Source organism: Xenopus laevis, chromosome 5S, assembly GCF_017654675.1.
Source record: "Xenopus laevis strain J_2021 chromosome 5S, Xenopus_laevis_v10.1, whole genome shotgun sequence".
Classification (NCBI taxonomy): domain Eukaryota; kingdom Metazoa; phylum Chordata; class Amphibia; order Anura; family Pipidae; genus Xenopus; species Xenopus laevis.
The window spans coordinates 47,514,309-47,535,056 of NC_054380.1; the positions used below are offsets into that span (position 1 = coordinate 47,514,309).

Below are 20,748 nucleotides of genomic sequence, written 5' to 3' on the forward strand. Positions count from 1 at the left end.
GCTCAGTCCCCGAGTATGCCATTGAATTTCGTACTCTGGTGGCAGAGACCTCCTGGAATAACGATGGTTACCACGCGGCCTTTTACAACGGCTTGGCTATACGCATTAAGAATGACCTCGTTTCCCGGGAAATTCCTTCTCGGTGGGAGGATCTGGTGGCCTTGGCGGTGAAGGTGGATACCCGGCAGAGGGAGTTCCAGCTCGAACTCGACCGAGAGCGTACAAAAAGGTACCCCCGGTTCCAACCTTCTTTGGCCCCCCGCTTCCAGAGACCCCTGCTTTTCAATCCTGCTCCCCCAGTGCTTCCTCCTGCTCCTATGGATTCTGCTTCTTCCTCCTTGCCGGCTGAAGAACCCATGCAGATTGGGCGGGCCCGTCTGTCCGAACAGGAGAAACTCCGGAGAAGGGCGGCCGGTCTATGCCTTTACTGTGGGGGTAAAACCCACTTTGCCCAGGAGTGTCCAGTGAAGCCGGGAAACGCCAAAGCCTAGGTAAGCATGGGGAGACTTACCTGGGTGGGATTTGTCATTCTCCCCATTCCTCTGCTCTACGTTTCCTTCTTCCGGTACAGATCCAGCTTGGCTCTCTAAAGTTTTCTTCACAAGCCTTTCTAGATTCCGGTGCTGCAGGAAACTTCATGGACCGAACCTTTGCAGGACTCCATTCCATCCCTCTTCAACCCTTGGCTGTTCCTCTTCGTGTCCTGGCGATTGATGATCGTCCCCTGTCGTCTGCCTTCATCTCGCATTCTACTCAGGAACTTTCCTTCAAGGTGGGCACCATGCATTTGGAGAGACTATCCTTCCTCCTCATTGATTGCCCTTCCACTCCGGTTGTCCTGGGTCTGCCATGGTTACGTGTACATAATCCAGTCATTGACTGGTCCTCATTGCAAGTTTCCAGATGGAGTCCTTTTTGTTTACAAAAATGCCTACCCACTGTTCCGGTTGTCAAAGTTTCTTCTGTGTCCTCTAATTCCTCTATTCCCTCTGTGTACCAAGCATTTTCCGATGTATTTAACAAGTGTTCCGCTGAGACTCTTCCTCCCCATCGGCCTTACGATTGCCCTGTGGAACTTCTATCCGGCTCTATGCCCCCCAGGGGCCGCACCTACCCACTCTCCCCTTCGGAAACTTCTGCTATGAAGTTATACATCCAGGAGAATCTCCAGAGAGGATTCATCCGTCCTTCCACCTCCCCTGCTGGAGCAGGTTTCTTCTTTGTTGAGAAAAAGGATGGTAGTTTGCGGCCCTGCATCGACTACAGAGGACTCAACAAGATCACAGTTAAAAACAGGTACCCTCTTCCTCTTATTTCTGAACTGTTCGATCAGCTTAGGGGTGCCAATATCTTTACAAAGCTGGATCTTCGGGGGGCATACAATCTTATCCGGATCCGTGAAGGGGACGAGTGGAAGACCGCCTTTAATACCCGTGATGGACATTACGAGTATTTGGTCATGCCCTTTGGTCTCTGTAATGCTCCTGCGGTCTTCCAGGAGTTCGTTAATGATATTTTTCGGGATTTGTTGGGTCTATGTGTGGTCGTTTATCTAGATGACATTCTTGTTTTTTCTAAAGACCTTTCGGAACATCGTACCCATGTACGTGAGGTCCTCTCCAGGCTAAGGAAGAACAGTCTCTTTGCTAAATTGGAGAAATGCACCTTTGAAGTCTCTTCCATTTCTTTCCTTGGCTATATTATTTCTCCTCTAGGTTTCAAGATGGATCCTGCCAAAGTGTCTGCAATCCTGGACTGGCCTCTTCCTACCAGTGTCAAAGCCATTCAGAGGTTTGTTGGCTTTGCCAATTATTACAGACAGTTTATAAAAAATTTTTCTTCCAGACTCTCTCCAATTCTGGCCCTGATTCGTAAGGGGGGCAAACCTCAACACTGGTCTCCCCAAGCCCTGGAATCCTTCAAGTCCCTCAAAGAGGCCTTTTCTTCCGCTCCAATTCTTCGGCACCCGGATCCCCTACAACCCTTCTTCATGGAAGTTGACGCCTCTGATGTCGGAGCTGGTGCAGTCTTATCACAGAGATCCATCTCTGACGGTAAACTCCATCCTTGTGCGTTCTTTTCTAAAAAATTTTCTGCCCCTGAACAGAACTATGATGTGGGGAATCGGGAACTACTCGCCATCAAATTAGCCTTGGAGGAATGGAGACACTTACTGGAGGGTTCTTCGGTTCCTGTGACGATTTTTACCGACCATAAAAATCTTGAGTTCATCCAAACCCTCAAACGTCTGAATCCCCGACAAGCCAGGTGGGCACTTTTCTTTTCCCGTTTTAATTTTGTCATTACTTTTCGTCCTGGCTCCAGAAACAGGAAGGCCGATGCCTTATCCAGAAGCTTTATTCCCGAAGATTCTGTGTCCAAGGAACCTGAACCTATTGTACCCTCTATCAAGATCATTGCTGCCTTGTTCCCTTCCTGTGCCTCCCAATTGTTGTCCGCTCAAGATTCTGCTCCTGCGGAAACTCCTCTTGGTGTTGCTTTTGTCCCTCCTGAATTTCGTCTTACTATTTTGTCTCAGTCTCATTGTTCCAAACAAAGGAGATATGAAAACCGCTCAGACTCACCGCAGATTTAGTAAATTCACAAGCCGGCAATATATTGCGTACGTCCGGGTGCAGGAACTTTGGCGTCCCACGCCATATACAAGCAGAAATATGGAAGAAGGTAGATTCCGCACACCAGATCATCAATTAAAAATCACCATCTTTATTTAACCATGTTAAAACACACGCTGCTTGACGCGTTTCGGGCTCAGCTGCCCTTAATCATAAGCATAAGAGAGAGTAGCAAGGGTAACAGTTTAAATAGCTAATCGCTATAGTGACCTCCAATGGTCAGAAATAGGTATTAAGTTACAAGAATTTCATTAGTTACAAAAATTTAAAATGTATCTATCGTAATATATAAAGATACAAATCAGTTACAATTAAGACCAAAAATAATTATGTATAAAGTTGTCACAAATCATTTAGACAATTGGTACATTATGATTAGCCACTTAATTCGTTCAAATAAAATGTGAAATATCAAATCTAGTATTTAACCCATCTGGATTGCGTGTGTGTAAAGTTAGAATCCAAAAAGCTTCACGATTATTTAGAGAAAGGAGTGGATCACCTCCCCTTATGGGGGTAAATACTTTTTCAATTATTTTAACTCCTAGATCCTGAACGCCATGTTTGCTACAGGATTTGAAATGCTTGCCAATAGGGGATTTAATATCACCCTTTTCTATTGCAAGTAAATGTTCTCTTACTCTATCTTTAAGGGGACGAATTGTACGTCCAACATATTGCTTCATACAGCATTTACATTCAAGTAAGTACACAACCCTACTACTGCAGCAATTATTATATGTACGGTTGTTGTATGTTTTTCCTGTAACATTTGATTTGAAGTCTGTACTAATCGAAATAACAGAACATGTTTTGCATGGAAATTTCCCACATTTATAAGTGCCCTTCGTCGCCAGCCAAGTGTTAGATGAAAAAGAACTTCGACTGGAAACCATACTCGGCGAAAGTTTGGTTCCCAAAGTAGGAGACCGTCTTGAAATTGTTTTTAGTTCACTATCTTGCAAAATTTTTTTCATTGTTGGATCATTATATAAAACTGGGATATGTTTACGTACTATTTTGCAAATATCATTAAATTCCATACTATATTGTGTACTAAAATAAATAATAGTTTTATCATTACTGTTAGATGGCAAGGTATTTCTACCGTCATGCCTTCTTTCTTTATTTTTATGTAAGAGATTGTGTCTCTCCCTTGTTCTAGCTCGTTGATAAGCCGACTCCACCAAATCCGGAGAATAGCCTCTGTCTATAAGCTTATTTTTTAAAATGACAGATTGTTCATCATAAAACTCCAATGAAGAGCAGTTTCGTCTGAAGCGCAAAAATTGACTAAATGGAATACTTGTCTTAGTATGGTGAGGGTGACAACTATCCGCCCTCAGAAGGGTATTACCCGCTGTAGGTTTAATGTAGACTTTAGATTCAATTTTACCTGTATCAGATGAGCCAATTAGCAAAGTATCCAAAAATTCAATGTCAGTGGGATTTTTGTTCAAAGTAAATGTCAAATTAAAGGAATTAGTATTAAGATAATCCAAAAACATTGTAAGCTCGGTAGGTGTTCCACGCCAAATAAATATTAAATCGTCTATATAGCGACCGTACCATACAATATAGTCGCTGAAAGTAACCCTTTCAGCGACTATATTGTATGGTACGGTCGCTATATAGACGATATTAATACTAATTCCTTTAATTTGACATTTACTTTGAACAAAAATCCCACTGACATTGAATTTTTGGATACTTTGCTAATTGGCTCATCTGATACAGGTAAAATTGAATCTAAAGTCTACATTAAACCTACAGCGGGTAATACCCTTCTGAGGGCGGATAGTTGTCACCCTCACCATACTAAGACAAGTATTCCATTTAGTCAATTTTTGCGCTTCAGACGAAACTGCTCTTCATTGGAGTTTTATGATGAACAATCTGTCATTTTAAAAAATAAGCTTATAGACAGAGGCTATTCTCCGGATTTGGTGGAGTCGGCTTATCAACGAGCTAGAACAAGGGAGAGACACAATCTCTTACATAAAAATAAAGAAAGAAGGCATGACGGTAGAAATACCTTGCCATCTAACAGTAATGATAAAACTATTATTTATTTTAGTACACAATATAGTATGGAATTTAATGATATTTGCAAAATAGTACGTAAACATATCCCAGTTTTATATAATGATCCAACAATGAAAAAAATTTTGCAAGATAGTGAACTAAAAACAATTTCAAGACGGTCTCCTACTTTGGGAACCAAACTTTCGCCGAGTATGGTTTCCAGTCGAAGTTCTTTTTCATCTAACACTTGGCTGGCGACGAAGGGCACTTATAAATGTGGGAAATTTCCATGCAAAACATGTTCTGTTATTTCGATTAGTACAGACTTCAAATCAAATGTTACAGGAAAAACATACAACAACCGTACATATAATAATTGCTGCAGTAGTAGGGTTGTGTACTTACTTGAATGTAAATGCTGTATGAAGCAATATGTTGGACGTACAATTCGTCCCCTTAAAGATAGAGTAAGAGAACATTTACTTGCAATAGAAAAGGGTGATATTAAATCCCCTATTGGCAAGCATTTCAAATCCTGTAGCAAACATGGCGTTCAGGATCTAGGAGTTAAAATAATTGAAAAAGTATTTACCCCCATAAGGGGAGGTGATCCACTCCTTTCTCTAAATAATCGTGAAGCTTTTTGGATTCTAACTTTACACACACGCAATCCAGATGGGTTAAATACTAGATTTGATATTTCACATTTTATTTGAACGAATTAAGTGGCTAATCATAATGTACCAATTGTCTAAATGATTTGTGACAACTTTATACATAATTATTTTTGGTCTTAATTGTAACTGATTTGTATCTTTATATATTACGATAGATACATTTTAAATTTTTGTAACTAATGAAATTCTTGTAACTTAATACCTATTTCTGACCATTGGAGGTCACTATAGCGATTAGCTATTTAAACTGTTACCCTTGCTACTCTCTCTTATGCTTATGATTAAGGGCAGCTGAGCCCGAAACGCGTCAAGCAGCGTGTGTTTTAACATGGTTAAATAAAGATGGTGATTTTTAATTGATGATCTGGTGTGCGGAATCTACCTTCTTCCATATTTCTCATTGTTCCAAACAGGCTGGACATCCTGGAATTCAGAAGACGACCGAGCTTTTGTCTCGTCTAGTATGGTGGCCAACCTTAAGAAAGGACGTTAAAGATTTTGTCTCCTCATGTTCCACGTGTGCTGTGTCTAAATCCGGACATTCTCCTCCCAAGGGTTTTCTTCTTCCACTACCCATCCCATCTCGACCCTGGACTCATCTCGCCATGGACTTTATTGTAGATTTGCCCATTTCCTCCGGCCACACTGTCATTTGGGTTGTTATCGACAGATTCAGTAAGATGGCTCATTTCACTCCTCTCCGCAAACTGCCTTCCGCTCCAGAACTTTCTGAACTATTTATTAAACATATTTTTCGCCTCCATGGCTTTCCTGCAGAAATTGTGTCCGATCGTGGCCCCCAATTTGTGTCTAAGTTTTGGAGGTCACTGTGTAAAGCTTTAAATATTTCTCTTCAATTTTCTTCTTCTTATCATCCTCAGTCCAATGGTTCCGCTGAACGTGTTAACCAGGCCTTGGAGCAATTTCTTCGTTGCCATGTATCCTTGTGTCAAGACGACTGGTCGGACCTTCTTCCCTGGGCGGAGTTTGCTCATAACAATTCTTTTCATTCTTCTTCCCAGAAATCTCCTTTCTTCTGTGTGTATGGCCGAAACCCATTGGCATTCCCTCAGGATCTCTTACTCACAAACGTTCCTGCTGCTAATGATCAAGCCGCTCATATGCTGGCCATCTGGCAGGCCACCACTGCTAATTTGGAAAAAAGTTCGTCCTCCCAGAAGAAGTTTGCCGACAGGAAAAGAATTGCCGCTCCACCCTATGCTCCTGGTGACAAGGTCTGGTTGTCTACACGGAATATTCGCCTCAAGATTCCCACTCCCAAGCTTGGCCCCAAATTCATCGGTCCCTTTCCCATCATCGAGGTCATCAACCCTGTGGCAGTTCGTCTTCTTCTTCCTCCCGAGATGCGGATCCCCAATGCTTTTCATGTGTCTCTCCTTAAACCTGCAGTGTCTTCCTCCTCTTCTTCTTCCACAGCTCCTGTTGTTATCGATGACCATCTAGAATTTGAAGTCAGCAGGATTCTGGACTCTCGTTTTTCCAGGGGCGCTCTCCAGTATCTTGTCGAATGGAAGGGTTTCGGTCCCGAGGAATGCTCTTGGGTGAAAAAATCTGATGTCCATGCCCCCATCCTTGTTCGCAGGTTTCATAGGCAGTTTCCTTCTCGTCCTGGTCCCGGTGGTCCTGAGGCCCCCCCTAAGGAAGGGGGTACTGTAATGGAATCTTCTGACCTGCTCCAAGATGGCGTCCAAAATGGCGATTCCTCTTCCCTGCACATGGTTCCGGCTGGTCGCAATCCTCCTGCATCATCTCCTTCTCGCCCTGTGATTGGTCGCCGGCGACGGAACGGACGCCGGCGTCAGAATCGGGCGCCGGCGTCAAGGCGTCAGCGTGGGGGCGCTGGCGTCTGCGTCTGACGCAAGCGCGTCAATTTTGGCGCCAATAGACTGGACTATAAAGACCCTCATTTCCTTCCTGACCTTGCCCAATTATAGGTCTGTTTCATATAGTTCCTGGGTGCGATATATTCTGTCTTGATCTTCCGTGTTTTGAACCTTTGCCTGTTATCGACTTTGAATCTGTGCTGCCTGTCTTGACCATTCTGCCTGTTTGACGACCATTCTTTGATAAACCCTTTTCTGTACTGCGAACCTGATTTGTTGCTTCCTCTTTGGTCCTTACTTCAACTGCGCCTTCGGGCATTACACAGTTCTCTTTCTGCATCATTTGAAATCCTGGCAGGGAAAGAGGGACTAAAACATAGATGTTACAAATTGTAACAGCTTCTCCACAGTTTACAGACAACATAATCCAAAATGCATTGCACTGTGATGTTCCTTTCCTTATTGAATTGTGGGATTTGGAGGATGCAGGCTATGGACAGCTGGCTGCTAAAACAAAGTAAAAGTGGTCAGCCAGCTCAGCAAAGTAGAAAGATCAGCAGGAGAGCAGGGGGCTAGGCTTAGGGAACTGTCAAAAACCATTAAAATCATGAAACGTCTGCATATTTTTTAATTGATGTATATTGCAAAATTGCTTGAAATTGTGTTTCAAAAAGCTTAAGTTAGGTTTTTGTGGAGTTTCCCTTTAAGAATGTATATTATCATTACATTTAATTTAACAATGAGTAAACATCTGAGAAAGTTTGGATCTGGTGAAACCTGCTGGTGTTTGGATGTTTATCTTATTGTGTAATTCAATGGAACCCTAATTGTTCAACATTCCAGTGGATCCTCAAGTGTCAGTGATTAAAGGGATAGTTCACATTTTTAGGGTAAGGGCAGACCTGGCGATTCGGGGAGATTTAGTCGCCTGGCGACTAATCGCCTCGTCTTTGCGGTGATTATCCCCCGAACACCTTCCCTCTGTCTTGCGCCAGCAATAATGAAAAGTCGCCTGCGGCATAGTACAGGCTTCATATTCCAAAGTCGCCAAAGTTGCCTCACAAGTAAACGAGGGAAGGCGTTTGAGGAGATTAGTCGTCGCAATGACGAGGCGATTAGTCACCAGGCGACTAAATCTCCCCAAATCGCAAGGTGTGCCCTTACCCTTAAGCTCTTTCTTATGCTTTCCCTGTTGGGATTACGGTAGTTAAAAATAATTTCTTCCCATGCTTCCTTTTTTTAAAACACAGAACCTACCTGATGCAAGAGACAAGCACTCTGACAGCTGAAGAATCCAGGAGAAGTCAGAGCAGAGTGAGCATCCACTACAGTGTGTGCCCTGTGTCTTCCTAACTCATCATCATAGCATTATTTAATACTGTAAATGTAAATAAGCAAAGAAGAGAATGTGCATGTGAATTACTGCTAGAAGTGTGCACTCTCCTGGCTCTATAACACTGCCACTCTCTCCTTTAAGTTTTTAGATCAGGTCAGCGGCCTCCTCTTCCAGGGGGAAACGAAAGCCACTTGGACTGAGTGTTGTCTTTTAAAATTTTTTGTCATTTTTCTAACTAGACCTTATTTCTAAATGGTTAATTTAGCAGAGACAGCATGGTGAAAATTTGTAAAAAGGTGAACTACCCCTTTCAAGTTTTCTATCTGAAGGGAAAATGCATAGATTAAGGTAAAATCTATTTGAAACATTTTTGTATTAAAACACTATGGGCACCCACTTTATTTTTAACATGATTCATTGCAAATCTTTAGTGGTGAATCCAAACCTGAACACATGAGGCCAACAGTCTTGGTTGTGGCTTCCCATTTCAAGACCAACATTAAGAATTGCGTCCATGCAGAGAACATGAGCAGGGTGCAGTCGGTAACTTCCTTGCTTTCCCATCTGTTCCAATTTTTGTTCCACTTTCTGTTTTACTGTTCAAAAAAAGTTAGAAGAAAATGTAATTCCTATGATAAGAACCTGATAGGGTCATTCAATTATCAACTATAGCTTTTGAAAAAAAAAAATTTTTGTGGCTTATTTTGGTGAGTAACAAATCTAATAAAAGTGCATTATAAAAACGTTACTATTTGAAAAGCAAAAAAACAAACAAGCATCGGGACATGTTTTTATGTCCACCATAGGCCACAGCATGATTTTTTTGTTTCTCCTTGGCAGAACAAACCTATTGAGTCTAGGTAATGTTTAAATGATTTTTAGCAGGCGTAAGGTATGTTGATCCAAATTACTGAAAGATCCCTTATCCTGAAATTTCCAGGTCCCAAGCATTTCTATTAATAGATGCTATACCTGTACAGGTAAGGGAGAAATTCTGCATAAGAATGAAAAGTTCTGTAGCCTTCAACGTTAAGAAGCACAATGAGGGGAATGTGCGCCATTTGCAGTTCTGGGAACTATAGAAAATTGACCCCCAAAAAAGAAAAGTAGTCAATTTTGATTGATTATTGTTTACAAGTTGTTTAGTGGAAAATTCAGTGGATATACAGACTAAATACATACTTAATACTTTGTCCCCAGCAAGAATTAATGAAAGCACCACATGCTAGGCTCCTGCACAAAAGCCATATTATTGTGCAAAGTCTCACATTACCTCCGCCACTGTTGATGGGTGATATAAATCTATTTTAGGGAATATACACCTGGACATTTTATCTGTTTGGGGAACCAGGATACAATATCCTATTAAGAGTAATTATTCCACCATATGGCCATTTTTAATGGCAATATTTATTTATTGTATTAAATATTATGGTCATTATTATTTGTGGGCATTTATTTACCATTTAAAAGTGCTCTAAATTATTAAAAAAAACTATACCCTAGAACAGAGATCCCCAACCTTTTGAACCCATGAGCAACATTCAGAAGTAAAAGGAGTTGGGGAGCAACACTAGCATGAAAAATGTTCTTGGGGTGCCAAATAAGGGCTCTGATTGGCCATTTAGTAGCCCTTATGTGGATTGTCAACCTACATTGAGGCTTTGTTTGACAGTGCACCTGTTTTTTATACAACCAAAACTTGCCTCCAAGTCTTGAATTCAAAAATAGGCACCTGCTTTGAGGCCACTGAGAGCAACATCCAAGGGGTTGGAGAACAACATGTTGCTCACGAGCTACTGGTTTGGGACCACTGCCCTAGAACAACGTAGGTTTCTATAAAAATATATTGCATAAAACAGCTCGTATCTAAAACCCTGCTTCATATAAATAAACTATTTTCTTAAAATATACTTTTTTAGTAGTATGAGACATTGGGTAATCCTAAATAGAAAATTGTGATTTTAAGAAATAAGTGCTGTCTCCTGGGATGCTATGATTCACGGTGCACACAAACAAACCAAACAATCCTTAAGGTGGCCATAGACACACAGATCCTATCGTACGAATCGAGGATTCGTACGATTTTCGGATCGTGTGTGGGGTGTGCCGACATCTTTCGTCCGGCGGAGATCAGTCGTTTGGTCGATCGGTCAGGTTTGATTTTAACCCGAACGATCCCACCGGAGCCCATGGCACATCGTAATCGGATCGTTCGGCCATACGGCCGAACAATCAGATTACCCCTGATATAGCCATGCTTGTTAATGGCATATTGGGGAAAGATCGCCAAACGAGCGGATCTTTGCATCTATGGCCACCTTTACATGTTAGGTCTCACGAGCCGATTAACAGACAAAGTTCTGTGTTTTGCTTCCACACTTCTTCCTGTTACAGTTAGAGCTGTAGTACTTCTGGTCAGGTGATCTCTGAGGCAGCACAGAGACCATCACAAAATAATGGCTCAAGGTAAAACATGTAAAAGTGCAATATTACTTGCAACTTTGAGATTAAGACTGCGAACATAAAATTTGCACAGTGTGTGTTCATTTAAAAAAAGGACCTGCATATATGAGCATATGTTGCAGTGAGAGACTGTATTTAGCAATAGTGCAGTTCAGGCATAACATAGTGCTGGCATTCTTATAAGCCAAACCCTTATTCAGAAAATCACCCATATGGCACTATAGATAATATATCCCATACCTGCATATGTTATATTTATCCCTTATAACATATTACTATAACTGAATCTCTAATAATGTGTTACTATAAATGTGTAAAATAGTGTACTAAATAAGGGAACATTTTTTCCTGAGTTTTTCTTTGAAAGAACATTTTTGGACCTTTTTCAACTAAGAAAATCTTGGTTGGCTAATTATTTCATGCATCAGCATCTAAAATATACTAATATACTATTGTTTTGATTTCAGGGGGGGATGTAAATTTAAGCTGGAAATGAAAGAAAAACAGTGCAGAGTGCTCTTCTGAGAACCTTTGCAATTTACTCAGCTTTTACATTTTGCAATGTTTCAAAGGTTAGGGTTATAGATATAGTTCTTTCAGTAGTCCTCTAATTGCAAAATATTAAATCCGGTCAGGGATCTGACAAGAGCCCACTCAATATTTAGCATGTAGGGAATGGAAAGCTATGGTCAGCTAGAGGGAAGCAGCTGCGTCCCTCTGGCTTTCAGGATGGTTATAAAATCCCAGAAAATACAGTATTCAGTTACATAGTTAAATCGGGTTGAAAAAAGACATCAAGTTCCATCAAGTTCAACCCCTCCAAATGAAAACCCAGCATCCATACTTTCACATAAATTATATATACCCATACCTATACTAACTATAGAGTTTAGTATCATAATAGCCTTTGATATTATGTCTGTTCAAAAAATCATCCAAGCCATTCTTAAAGGCATTAACTGAATCAGCCATCACAACATCACCCGGCAGTGCATTCCACAACCTCACTGTCCGGACGTTGCTTCAAATGAAATTTATTTTCTTCTAGTATAAAGGGGTGGCCTCTGGTACGGTGATCCTCTTTATGGTTAAAAAGGTCCCCTGCTATTTGTCTATAATGTTCTCTAATGTACTTGCAAAGTGTAATCATGTCCCCTCGCAAACGCCTTTTTTCCTGAGAAAACAACCCCAATATTGACAGTCTCCCTCATAATTTAAGTCTTCCATCCCTCTAACCAGTTTAGTTGCAAGTCTCTGCACTCTCTCTCCAGCTCATTTATATCCCTCTTAAGGACTGGAGTCCAAAACTTGAACTGCATATTCCAGATGAGGCCTCACCAGGGACCTAAAAAATGTTCATAGCCACACAGTGATACCTTTGTTTGTCTGATCTGCAGCTTGTCTACTATTATTGCTGGGATATCTAGGCTACATGTATGATACTATACTTATTCACACTGATATATAAATATCTCCCGACATTTGAGAAATGTAAAGAGGGACAAAATCGTGATCTGCGTTATGTGCCCATTTCATGGCCACATCTCCTAATTACCATGTCCATTTTACAGGTTATGAAAGTTTGAGAAATTTTTCTGACAGTTTAAGGGCCATGTTTTATGTGTTATAGCAGTTTTGAAACTGAAGCTAAAATTGCCACTTAAGCGGAATCTCAGTTATCCCAAGAGACCAGCTTATCTTAAATAGTTAAAATTGTATCTTTGTTTACCTTAAATTGTTACAAATGTATCTAAGTTGGCCATAGATGTTAAGATATTTAAAAGATCTTTTTCTTGTTGTAAGAGCAAGCTTATCCTAAAACGATTGCTTAAATGTACCATTTGTCCATCAACTAAAAAGACCATTTCAAGAGATATTGTCTCGTTAAAGCCAGGAAAAATGTGGGTAGCTGCCAGCTTGGCCCTGCAAACAATTGGACAATAGATACATTTCACTGTAAATATGAAAATTTTCTAACCTGCCCGATCGATTTTCTGACCAATGTCGGACAAAAAAATTGTTAGATGCACAATTGTTTGGTGCCCACTAAACTTGTTCGTTAGGGAGAGAAAAATCTTAGCATCACTGGCTACCTTTCGTGCAACTGCTCAGTGTTCTGGGCTCTCTGTCAAAAAGCTTCCCTGTGTTTCTGGCATCCGTGCAGGAGATCAAAGAGAAACCTGGGACATTTCAGTAACAAACCCGGGACTGTTGGCTCAGCTGTCAAAATCAAGACTCCTAGAAAACGGGACAGTTGGGATGTATATATAAAGATCTTAGGGGCTGGGGCAGCAATATGGTGGTATAATTGGTAGGGATGCACCGAATTCGGCCAAACCCCTGAATCCTTTGCGAAAGAGTCGGCTGAATACCGAACCGAATCTGAATTTGCATTAGGGGTGGGAAGGGGAAAACATTTTTTACTTCCTTGTTTTGTGACAAAAGGTCATGCAGTCATCTCTCTCCCCGCCACTAATTTGCATACACGAGTTAGGATTCGGTTCGGCCGGGCAGAAGGATTCAGCTGAATTCGAATCCTGCTGAAAAAGGCCAAATCCTGAACCGAATCCTGGATTCGGTGCATCGCTAATAATTGGTCTGTTGCTGGGCAGCATTTGCCTACTGCTGACTAGGATTGACTCTGGCCAGCTGCAACACGAGTTTGTCCATGTTGCTGAGCTACAGCTTTACTTTCACACTCTTCAACCAAAACAGGCACTGTCCCTTTAACAAGTGCTTGTTTTTAAAAGGAATTTCCATTGGGACAAAACTTATATATTATATATTGTGTGTGTGTTGAACTTCTTTTTTAACCAACATTAACTATGTAATAATGTAAACTTAGCATGGGTTATTTCAGTGCTATCTGTACAAACTTACCTTGAGTTATTGCATCAGTGTGCTCAAGGTTGTCCTTCTCATCTTTCTCCTCTTGAACACAAGAGGCTGCAGCCATCTGAGCCAGGGCAGATGCACAGTTTGCAGCCACACCTAGAGTGAAGGTACACAATAAATTACAACAGAAGCACAAATCGCTAGCAAATAAAGTGATCTGTATAAAACCATGAGCCTAAAGGCCATTAGGTCACAAACACTTAAAGGGGTTGTTCACCTTTGAGTTAATTAGTATGATATAGAGAGTAATATTCTCAGATAATTTGCAATTAGTTTAATTTTTTTATTATTTGTGGTTTTTGAGGCAATTAGCTTTTAATTTAGTAGCTGTCTAGTTTCAGCAATCTTGCTAGAGTCCAATTTACCCTAGCAACCATGCACTAATTTGAATAAGAGACTGGAATATGAATTGGACAGGGCCTGTAAAAAAAGATGAGTGATAAAAAGTAGCAACAACAGTATATTTGTAGCTTTACAGAGCATTTGTTTTTAGATGAGGTCAGTGACATATGAAAGCTGGAAAAAGTCAAAAGAAGGCAAATAATTAAAAAACTATAAAAAAACAAAACAAAAAAAAAACAATTGGAAAGAGGCTTAGAATTAGCCATTCTATAACATCTTAAAGGTTAACTTAAAAGTGAATTTAAATGTGTGTCAAGATACATTAAGCAAAATATGAATAACTAGGTTGTTATAGACTGGTCAAGCTAATTATTCATCAAACACAATTTGCAGACTCATTACATTATATATATAACATAACTCAGGAGTACTGACTTGGCCTTTTGTAGTAACAATGCTAGCAATTTCTCTCTCTTTTTGGCTCCTGAGCTCTATCTTACAAAAACTGACAACTGTTAACATAAAAAGTGATGAAAACACGTTAATGTTCTTTCAACAACGTTAAGTCATCGGTAATGGAGTTATATTCAGTACCTAAAGCACAGCTTAGACGGGCAGCCTTTCTGAGACCATCCAGACTCATGCAAATAGTGTCTCTTTCCCTCTGATTCTGCTCTTTTACTCCTTCTGCACCCAAAATAAATGTCAATCCTTTAGAGCTTCCTGCCATCTTTCCAGTAAGAGGGGCAGACAAGGTATCTATTAAGTTTTTCCAGCATCCAATGAGAATAAACCTTGCAAAAGCCAGACCTGGGAAAGGTAAGAAAAATTATTTCAAATGTTCTTGCTGTGGATGGTACTGTAGTTGCAAGAAAAGAAATCAAGCAAGATATTATATTGGCATGCCATATAGACAATCTACAGGTATAGGATCTATTACCCAAATTATCCTTAAATCTGCTAAAAATCATTTTAATTAAAAAAAGGCAAGCACTATTATTAAAGTGTATGACACAAATTTTTGTTTTATGTATTCAATTTCTTTTCAACTATTATTATAACCACCTATCGTTTACTATCCTAAGAGGGTTATATAATAAAAGGCATTACGTTTGCCCAGGAGTAGTAACCCATAGCAACCATCCAACAGGTAGGATTTATTGGTTGGGAATAACAAGTTGTATATTAGATAAAGTTGATTTGACCCCGATGGAGTATACAAAGAGTTTTGACATATTATATACACCAAAAAATACTCATCCCTATTTCTGACCAAAAAACAATATATGCATCAAAATAATAATAAACATTGCTATTGTAACTAGTGATGGGCGAATTTATTCGGCAGGCGGCGAATTTCTGCACTTCTCCGCCTGAGAAAGTTTTTGCGAAAATGCTGAGAAAATTTGCAGTGGAAAAATTCCCTATGACCAAAGAAAATTTGTTGCGCGTCAGAATAGTCACGTGTCAAAATAATTTGGACACTCACTGATTTAGATGCATTTGGACAAAAGAGTCAGGCGTATAAAAATTGTCACTTGTCAAAACTATTTTGACGTTCACTGACTTCAAAACGTTTTGCAAATCTTTCTCTGTTTTGCAAATTTTTCAGCGAAATGCGACAAATCCGCCCATAACTAATGTATTATGTATCCATTTCATGTATATAATTTTACAGCTCATAGAAGCAGGTTTGCTGCATATCCATACAACTGCACTAAAAGGGTTACTGCAAATCTATGGCACAACCAGGTTAAACATTTAGGAGCAGATTTACGAAGGGTCGAAGTGAATTCGAGGGAATTTTCAAAGTAAAAAAATTCGAAATTCAAAGTAATTTTTTGGATACTTCGACCATCGAATAGGATACTACGACTTTGAATTTACTTCGATTCGAAGTAAAAATTGTTTGAATATTTTGACCATTCGATAATCGAAGTACTGTCTCTTTAAAAAAAACTTTGACTTCAATACTTCGCCAAATTAAAGCTGCCGAAGTGCTATGTTAGCCTATGGGGACCTTCTACAACATTTTACACATTGAATAAAAATCCTACGATCGATTGCTAAAATCGTTCGATTCGAACGATTTCATCGTTCGATCAAAAGATTTTTATTCGACCGCAGGATTGACAAATTTGTTGAAAAAACTTTGAATTCAATATTGGAAGTTTTTTGTACTTCGAAATTCGACCCTTGATAAATCTGCCCCTTACTGTATTAACTTCTAGTATTCTAGTGAATATCCTATTCTTAGCGACATTTCATAGACTTTATAGTTTTCAAATTATTTCCTCTTCTGCCTCTTCTCATCTTTCAGATAAGGCTCATTAACTTCAGCCGCCAAACACCTATTTTGTGAAGCTACAACTATATTGTAATAGGCACATTATATTTTCTGTTCTGTATACGAAGATGATGTAACTACATTATATAATTTGTTTACTTTTAACAACAAAAAATAAAAGCATATACCTGCTATTACTGCAGGATCCAAGTTCTTCTCAGAAGGAAGGGGTGACTGTGTAGATGCAGATGCCAGTAGTTGCCCACCGATTGTGCTACTTCCCAAGCCATCAATATCTGAAAAAATAAAAATGAATATAAATATATTTAAGAACTCCCATACTAAAGCAGCAGACTGGTTGATAAGATACAAAATGAAAAAATAAAAAAATAAAATATTTCTTCCTATGCACCAGTGTCAGAACTACTGGGGTGCAAACACACCGGGCCCACATCCCCTTGGGGACTTGTGCACAGCTAAATCTGTAAAGAAGATTGTATTTGGATGGGGACCTGGCTGCACTTCGTCTACCCAAGTCCCGACAGCACTAGGTACCTTACTGCAGTGCAATTTTATGGACACTAAAGTGTATAATGACACAACAGGTTTGATCCCTTCCTTAATTATTCTCGGTCTGTTCAAAAATATATATCTTTTCTCACCATATATAAAAAGATTTTGTGCAGCCCACTTTTCCAACCAGGCTTAATCCATATAAAATGTTGCTGTTGGTTAGATGAGGGCTTTATATTTACCAACCAATTTTATGGCCTGAAACCATGTTCTGCTTTCTTTTCCCTTCCCTTTCAACAAATAGCCTACGTAATCCAGCACTTCAAATCTAATTTGACTCCTCTTATTTTCAAATAGTATGCATGAAATACCCATATTCTAGATGCTTGGTATTTTTTATAACCGCATTTTCTTAATATAAACAAAGCAAAAATGTATCACGCCAAGAGCATCAGAGAGAGACCTTAATACAGTAATAGGGAGTGAGAGGTAAAGGTGTTCCCAAATATGGGAATCTTTGGACATCTTAGAAAAGGCATCCTATATGGTACATGGTTCTAGACCATCTAACTAATCTTAAATCTTCAGATGAGATTGATTTAAATGCTGTAGCAGATGGAATAGTGCTATAGATTTGGTAGAACTTTCATTTTATGTTTTTCTTGCATCACTACTCAATTCACTTCTTCTGTTCCTTCCATTATGTTTCATTTACCTTTCTTCACTGGTGGACCACACAAAGTATCTATGTGATGCATGAAGCTAACACCTAAAATATCCAGTAAGCATGCTATACTAATGTCTACTCTGAACATGGTTAGAGTAGAATGTGTTTATGTCAATACAAAGGACTTCAGAGCATGTAAAACATCTACCCTGAATTTAAAAAATGTACCTAACTTAAAAAATGCTACACAATAAACCTTTTATACTGGAATTTTGAGTCATTAATAAACTGTAATGAAAATGTGATTGAAATTGGTTAGGTATTTTAAAGAACCCTGGGGATCATTTACAAACTTTGCACAGTTATTTGCACATATCGTAGTGAGATTCGCATGAATAGTCGTAAATGGCTCACAAATGAGATGTTGTGCATGGATATAGAATTGACAGAAATTTTAATTAATATAAATTCTCAATCTGCAAAAAACTATTTAAATCAAATATTTTTTCTGCCACAAAAGTTGTGGCATAACTGGAACGCAAGGTATGTGCATAAATATTCACAATTTGTTAAAACTATTGAAAAAAGAAGCTCTTGTACAATTTCAGAGCAAATAAGGATATGGGATGATTGCACGTGAAATACACCAATATTGCTCAGCTTTACAAATATAAACAAGAGCAGGGCAAATATGTTAACTGTATGAATCATTTTGTGCTGCACAAAGTGTATAAAAAAGCCCCAATTGCACTACAGGCAGGAAAAAGATTAATAGTAAGATCAGCACAGCAAATGTAGCAACAGTACATGGTTATAGTTTGGTGTTTTGCATTATGCCACCCATGATACAATATTACTCACTTAGAAGCATGGTGATAAGGGGAATACAGAGTCCTTCAAGACTGCCCCAGTATCCCGATTCTCCAAGTAAGTTTCTGTCCAGAACCTGGTGATAGACCTCCTCCACCCAGGCCTGGGGGAACACCAACATGCCAGTAGACTGCAGCTGCTTCATGAATTCCTTCTGTTCAGGGCCACCAACATAAAAACAGTGTTATAGCTTTGAACTAAATGTGTGTAAAGTAAAGTATTTACAAGCTGGTTTTACCACAGTAAATAGCCTGTGTAATAATTATAATACAGGTATGGGATCCATTATCCAGAAAGCTCAGAATTACAGAAAAGATGTAATAATAAGACAGTACCTTGTACCAAAATAACGTAATTAATACTTATTGGAAGCAAAACCAGCCTATTGGCTTTATTTACATGATTTTGATTTGTAATAAGTGACTATTAATTTTATTTATTTTTATTAATTTGTATGGATTAATTTGGGGGCCAGCCAGGTGATTAAGTGTTTTATATAAGGTGTTATAAAATGATTGTGTGTGTATATATATATATATATATATATATATATATATATATATATATATATATATAGATAGATATATATAGATATATATAGATATATGTATATATATATAGATATATGTATAACTGATATTTAATCGAGTATATATATATATATATATATATATATATATATATATATATATATATATATATACTCAAATGGGTTTTGTGATATTAATTATGTATCATCTTCGATTTAATCGTTCGATTGAATGATTTTACTTAGATCGTTCGATGGCCAAATTCGGTGAAAAATACTTCGATATTCGAATTCAAAGTATTTTACACTTTGAAATCCGACCCTTGATAAATCTGCTCCCAAGAGTTACAATTGAGGCAGTATGCAATGTTGGGATAAGTGGGAATCAACTAAACATAACTTATGGTAAACATAGCTACATAATGCCAGTGAACATGGAGGTTAATATAGCGTAGAGTCACGATGAATATGACCGTGATTTAATACATCCTCAAAGAATGACACACTAGTAACATAAGTAACATAGCTTTTGCAACTTATTAGTCACAACATTGCCAACTGTTTACATTGTTACTTTGTGTTTTGTTTTTAACTTGTGTTTTTAACCTTTCTGTTGCACAGAAATAGATGAAGTGTCTATAATGTTATCCTATAAGGACTTTATGAGACCTATGTAATATGGAGTAGAGGATGCATTTGGGTAATTTGCTTGATTACCAGTCGCTTAGTTTGACGATCACCCTACGTCATCATTACTGCTGTTTTCCCACCAGATCATGTATATATTGCATGTTTAGTGTTCATTAAGATACTTTGAGAAAGGACTTAGGATAGGCCAAAATGTCAGTCTGTAACTCTGCAATAAAATAATTTTAATACATCGATCGAATGATTTTCCTTCGATCAGAAAATTGTTAGGAAGCCTATGGGGAACTTCCCCATAGGCTAACTTTGATGTTCGGTTGGTTTTAGGTGGCAAAGTACTTGGTCGAAGTTTTTTTTAAAGAGACAGTACTTCGACTATCGAATGGTCGAATAGTCGAACGATTTTTAGTTTGAATCGTTCGATTCAAAGTCGAAGTAGTAGTCTAAGGTCGAAGAAGCCAATTCGATGGTCGAAGTAGCCAAAAAAAAAACATTCGAAATTCAAAGTATTTTTTCTTCTATTCCTTCACTCGAGCTAAGTAAATGTGCCCCTTAGTGTTAATTAATATACTTTGAGAAAGGCCTTAGGATAGGCCAAAACGTCAGTCTGTAACTCTGCAATAAAATAATTTTTTAATTTAAAAAGACCTGAGAGCGCAGATTTCTTTGAATTTTTTCCGAGAGTGCCGACACTACAGGGATTTATATATATATATATATATATATATATATAAATATATATATATATATAAATAAAATACTGTACATAGAGCCGCACACCGAATTTTCTTAGTGAATCATATCACCTTTATTGATTCACTAAGAAAATTCGGTATATATTTGATCCAGCACCCACAACAACATTGTAATCCGGATCAGAGTGTGGCTGCTGCTGTCTGAATATATATATGTGCTCATGCATAGAAAGTAAATACAATGTATAAAGTGATGGTACTCGCAGGATTTAAACAGCAAAAGACAAAAAAATGTCATTGTATATATACATTGTATACATT

General features: G+C 38.7%; 1 protein-coding gene across 2 annotated transcripts in view; it reads right to left on the reverse strand.

Moving 5' to 3' along the window:
• arfgef3.S (ARFGEF family member 3 S homeolog) overlaps nucleotides 1–20,748 on the reverse strand; it is a 175,335-nt gene that overhangs the window by 63,338 nt on the left and 91,249 nt on the right. For both annotated transcript variants that reach the window (XM_018265297.2, XM_041564498.1), the window contains exons 14-18: nucleotides 18,550–18,712; nucleotides 16,697–16,804; nucleotides 14,816–15,031; nucleotides 13,865–13,975; nucleotides 8,964–9,114 (exon numbers count right to left, since the gene is read on the reverse strand). In XM_018265297.2, coding sequence (XP_018120786.1) covers nucleotides 8,964–9,114; nucleotides 13,865–13,975; nucleotides 14,816–15,031; nucleotides 16,697–16,804; nucleotides 18,550–18,712 — 749 coding nt within the window. The remainder of the gene's footprint in view (nucleotides 1–8,963; nucleotides 9,115–13,864; nucleotides 13,976–14,815; nucleotides 15,032–16,696; nucleotides 16,805–18,549; nucleotides 18,713–20,748) is intronic.